The sequence below is a fragment of the Rhincodon typus genome, chromosome 14 (assembly GCF_021869965.1).
Source record: "Rhincodon typus isolate 14 chromosome 14, sRhiTyp1.1, whole genome shotgun sequence".
NCBI lineage: Eukaryota > Metazoa > Chordata > Chondrichthyes > Orectolobiformes > Rhincodontidae > Rhincodon > Rhincodon typus.
In genome coordinates this window covers 42,646,149-42,650,749 of record NC_063345.1, presented here as the reverse complement: position 1 = coordinate 42,650,749, position 4,601 = coordinate 42,646,149, and the positions used below count along the sequence as shown (strand labels likewise).

The 4,601-nt window shown below is 45.2% G+C and overlaps 1 protein-coding gene across 1 annotated transcript in view; it reads left to right on the top strand.

Moving 5' to 3' along the window:
• si:ch211-153b23.3 overlaps window positions 1-3,778 on the top strand; it is a 33,239-nt gene extending 29,461 nt beyond the window's left edge. Inside the window, exon 7 of the mRNA XM_048605322.1 lies at window positions 3,743-3,778. Coding sequence (XP_048461279.1) covers window positions 3,743-3,778 — 36 coding nt within the window. The remainder of the gene's footprint in view (window positions 1-3,742) is intronic.
• Window positions 3,779-4,601: the final 823 nt, after the last annotated feature.

Here is a 4,601-nt window from a genome sequence, read left to right as displayed (position 1 = left end):
ACCGCATCCCAAAACCAGTCCAGCTCGTCCCTGCCTCCCTAACCTGTTCTTCCTCCCACCTATTCCCTCCTCCCACCTCAAGCCGCACCTCCATCTCCTACTGACTAACCTCATCCCGCCCCCTTGACCTGTCCGTCCTCCCTGGACTGACCTATCCCCTTCTTAACTCCCTACCTGCACTCACCTTTACTGGCTCAATCCCCGCCTCTTCAACCTGTTTGTTTCCTCTCCACCTATCCTCTCCTCTATCCCTCTTCTATCCGCCTCCCACTCTCTCCTATTTATTTCAGAACCCCCTTCCCCTCCCCCTTTTCTGATGAAGGGTCTGGGCCCGAAACGTCAGCCTCTCTGCTTGGCCTGCTGTGTTCATCCAGCCCTGCACCTTGTTGTCAGTGAAAAAAATCAGGGTTTTCCTCATTCTTTTTTCATTTGTAATACCATCATTGGTTTCTGGGCTGGTTCGTTTCAGGATTAACAAAATCTGCACACAACAAAAATATTTTGAGAAAGAATGGCAACAATATTGATCTTGCCAAGGGTAAGGATAATGAGGGTCCGTTCAATTATGTGTTTCCCTCTTATTGTATGTCTCACCACCTGTGGCAGGTCCTGTCTAGAACCTATGCCCTTCAGTCTCAGCTAGTAGTGCTGTTGCTAAGCTACGCTTGATGTTGGACTTCGAGTAGCCCACATAGCATACATTCTGCGCCTAAGCTACACCCAGAGCTTCCCAATGTTTAAGATTGAAGTGAATTGATTCATCAGTTAACTGGAAAAGGCAGAGACTGGTATGTGGTAATCAGCAGGATTCTTTATTTATATCTCTAAGCTAACTTCCTGTAAGTTTCCTCTTTGCTGGTCACTGTCTTTTTCCTGGTCTCAGTTATCGTAATAGTCTCATCTGTTTTGACATGTTACGTGTAAAGTCTCCACAGGAATCGGTATCCCATCACTTAGTCATCCTTGATTTAAACAACCATAATACTTTACACTGGTTCAGCATCCTCAGAGCCAGCTCTCAGAATGAACAGAACCTGTAACATTCTTGTCCTTATCTGTCAGCCGGGGCTCCCTGATTGGACCAAGTTAACAGACCCAATCAAGGAACTCATATACTATGATATACACCTGGCAGACCTTGTTACAATCAATACGGTATGTTTTAGTTTTTGTAACTGATTGTCTATAATTCAACTTTGTTATGTCCAGATCCCCCCCAGACAGAACATAACAAACTGCTAAGGTCCCTCATGAAGACAGATGAACTGGCTCACCCCCTACATTCACCCACTGCCTCAGTTGGTCACAACAAGATTAATTTAAAAGAATAGCGTAGAATTAAACTTGCACATGCCTGGACACTACGGGGCAATTAAGCTTGGCCAATCCACTTCACAAGCATTCTTTGGACTATGGTAGGAAATCAGATCACCCTCAGGAAACCCACACAGATAACGGGGAGAATGTGCAAGCAGATCCCATCTCTTCACGATGCCTTTCCTCAACACCCAAACAAACTCATATCTTATAATTTATGAATTGAAAGAACTTTCTTGAGTTGTGAAAGAGTGAGAATATTAATTCCTAAGTACAAGAAGAATTAATAATACAACACACGTACATATATTCAAACTGAGAGGTGAGCCCCAAAATATAAAGTTCAAAAATTTTATGGATCAGCCTCTGGACTGTCTGCAAAGAGCAACCAGTTGAATGTTGCGGCTACTGAAGTGGAAGTTAACAATTGCAATAGCATTGGTAGTTGAACAGTAGGTTTCATGATCCTTAGCTTTGCATTTGGTTCTGATTCTGTAGTTCTGGCTGCTTTCAAATGCAATTGAATTCCAGCATCAAAAATCAGGGATTGTGTTGTCCCACTTAATTTTATCCAGCTGCTAGCTATCTGATATCCACAGCGCAAGGTGAAGCAAGTCCCGGTACAGTGTGACTTACCTTGTTGCTGCTGAGTGCCGGTGAGGAGTGGACTAGAGGCTGGAGAGGAGCGGGACAGTTGTTGGACAAGTGCATGACACAGGTGGCCAAACCATGCGCTGAACTGCTGCTATTTGAAAATCTTCACCGAACTGTAATGTCGATCCTCTAACTCTGTTATAACTATCTTATTTCTAACTTATTTTTTAGACACTGTTGTAATGCAACTACTTTACCTTTTAATCCTCTTTTGCATCCAAGATTTGTTTCTAAGTACTTGTACCTAAGATGGTGCTATTAAAGGCAACCATTATAAAAACCTTTCACTGTACTCCTGCACCTTCTGTACTAGATTACCGTGACAATAAAGGATTTTCTTTTCTGTCCCTTACTCAGAGTGGAAGTGTTCCTTTACCTGCAACATAGGGATGACTAGAGTATAGTTCCTTGACTGTGACCTTCATATTATGATAACACTTGAACCCAAGCAGTACACTTAAGAACATTCAGTCCCACTGGCAAGCTCTAGTAGAGTTGAGACTGGCTTTTTAAATGCCTGACTTCTGTATACTTCAAAGATAAAACCAAAAAATGCATGTACAGTTTTCCATCATAATCAGTAAAAGTTGGCTTATTTTTGAGCAGAGGATGAGCAGCCACTCATTAGCTCAATCAGAGATAGTAGGAACTGCCGATGCTGGAGTCTGAGACAACAAGAAGTAGAGCTGGATGAACACAGCAGGCCAGGCAGCATCAGAGGAGCAGGAAAGCTGACGTTTTGGTCTGGACCCTTCTTCAGAAATGGGTAGGGGAAGGGGGCTCTGAACTACATAAAGAGAGGGTGCAGTGATAGAAGGTAGATAGTGGAGCAGATAGGTGGAGAGAAGATGAACAGGTCAAGGAGGTGGGGATGATGCTAGTAAAGGTGAGTGTAGGTAGGAAGTTGGGATAGGGGTTGGTCAGTGAGGAGGGAGGAGCGGATAGGTGGAGAGAAGATGGACAGGTCAAGGAGGCGGGGACGAGAAGTTGGGCTCGCCTTGGGATGAGGTCGGGGGTGGGGAGATTTTGAACCTCATAAATTCCACATTGAGACCATTGGCTTGTAGGGTTTCAAGGCGGAATATGAGGTGCTGTTCCTCCAGTTTCCGGGTGGCATCATTGTGACACTGGAGGAGAGCCAGGATGGACGTGTTGGCCAGGGAGTGGGAGGTGGAGTTGAAGTGGTTCGCGACTGGGAGGTGTTGTTGTTTGTCGCAAACCGAGCATAGGTGCTGTACAAAGAGGTTTCTGAGCTTCCGCTTGGTCTCCCCGATGTATAGGAGGCCACATCGGGAATAGCGGATACAATAAACCTCATTAGTGGATGTGCAGGTGAACGTCTGTTTAATGTGGAAGGTTTTCTTGCGGTCTCGGATGAAGGTGAGGAGTGAGGTGTAGGGGCAGGTGTAGCACCTCCTGTGGTTGCAGGGAAAGGTGCCGGTGGCGGTGGGGCTACTGGGGAGTGTGGAGCGGACGAGGGAGTTGCAGAGAGACTGGTCCCTCCGGAAGGCAAATAAGGTCCTCCATTTAATTTATATTAAAGTCACTCCAAATTAAGATAGCTTCTCCCCAAGGGTCGGGGTGAATACATGATATCAGAGATAAATTTGGTCAGAAATGGCAGTGAGGGAAGCAGGGTCATGAGTCAGTGATTGCGTGGGGGCAGGGAATGGAATGGTCAGTGATTGAGAAATCAGTTACACCATGTCTCAAAAGATTTAAATTATGTGAACATGATGCATAAACTCAGCTTTTATTCTCTTAATTTTAGGACTTGAAGGATGACTCAGTTGAAGTACAGTATTGAGATTATTAAGGTACGTGATACAGTCAATATAGACAAAGTATTTCCAGCAGAAAGGGAGGGTGTAACCTTAAAATTAGAGCTTAGCCTGGAGGGGTAAAAGAAGGAAGCAATTTTTAGCATAAATGTGCATGGCTGTGCAGAACACAATTCCCTAAAAGTCTTTTAAGGTGATTGGAGGAAGGTATAGGGGAGATGTCAGAGGTAGGTTCTTCACACAGAGAGTGGTGGGCGTGAGGAATGTGCTGCCGGCAGTGGTAGTGTAGTCAGATACTTTAGAGACTTTTAAGCGACTCTTGGATAGGCACATGGAGGATAGTATAATGTAGTGTATGCAGGGTAGGTTGATCGTAGTAGGATAATAGGTCGGCACAACATCATGGGCCGAAGGGCCTGTACTGTGCTGTACTGCTCTATGTTCTATGTTCTATGTTCCAAGGGTGGGGAGGGAAAGATATCCTTCATAGTGGGGTCAGATTGCAAGTGGTGGAAGTGGTGGCGAATGATGCGTTGAATCTGGAGGTTCATGGGGTGATAAGTGATGACAAGGGGAATTCTATTTTTGTTTTTATTGCGGGGAGGGAGCATGAGGGCTGAGGTGCGGGAAATGCAAGAGATGCGGTCAAGGGCGTTTTCGACGACTATGGGTGGGAAATTTCTGTCCTTGAAAAACGAGGACATCAGGGATGTCCGTGAGTGGAAAGCTTCATCTTGGGACCAGATGCGGCGAAGGTGGAGGAATTGAGAATAGGGGATGGCATTCTTGCAGGAAGGTGGGTGAGAGGAGGTGTATTCTAGGTAACTGTGATAGGCTTGAAATAGATAT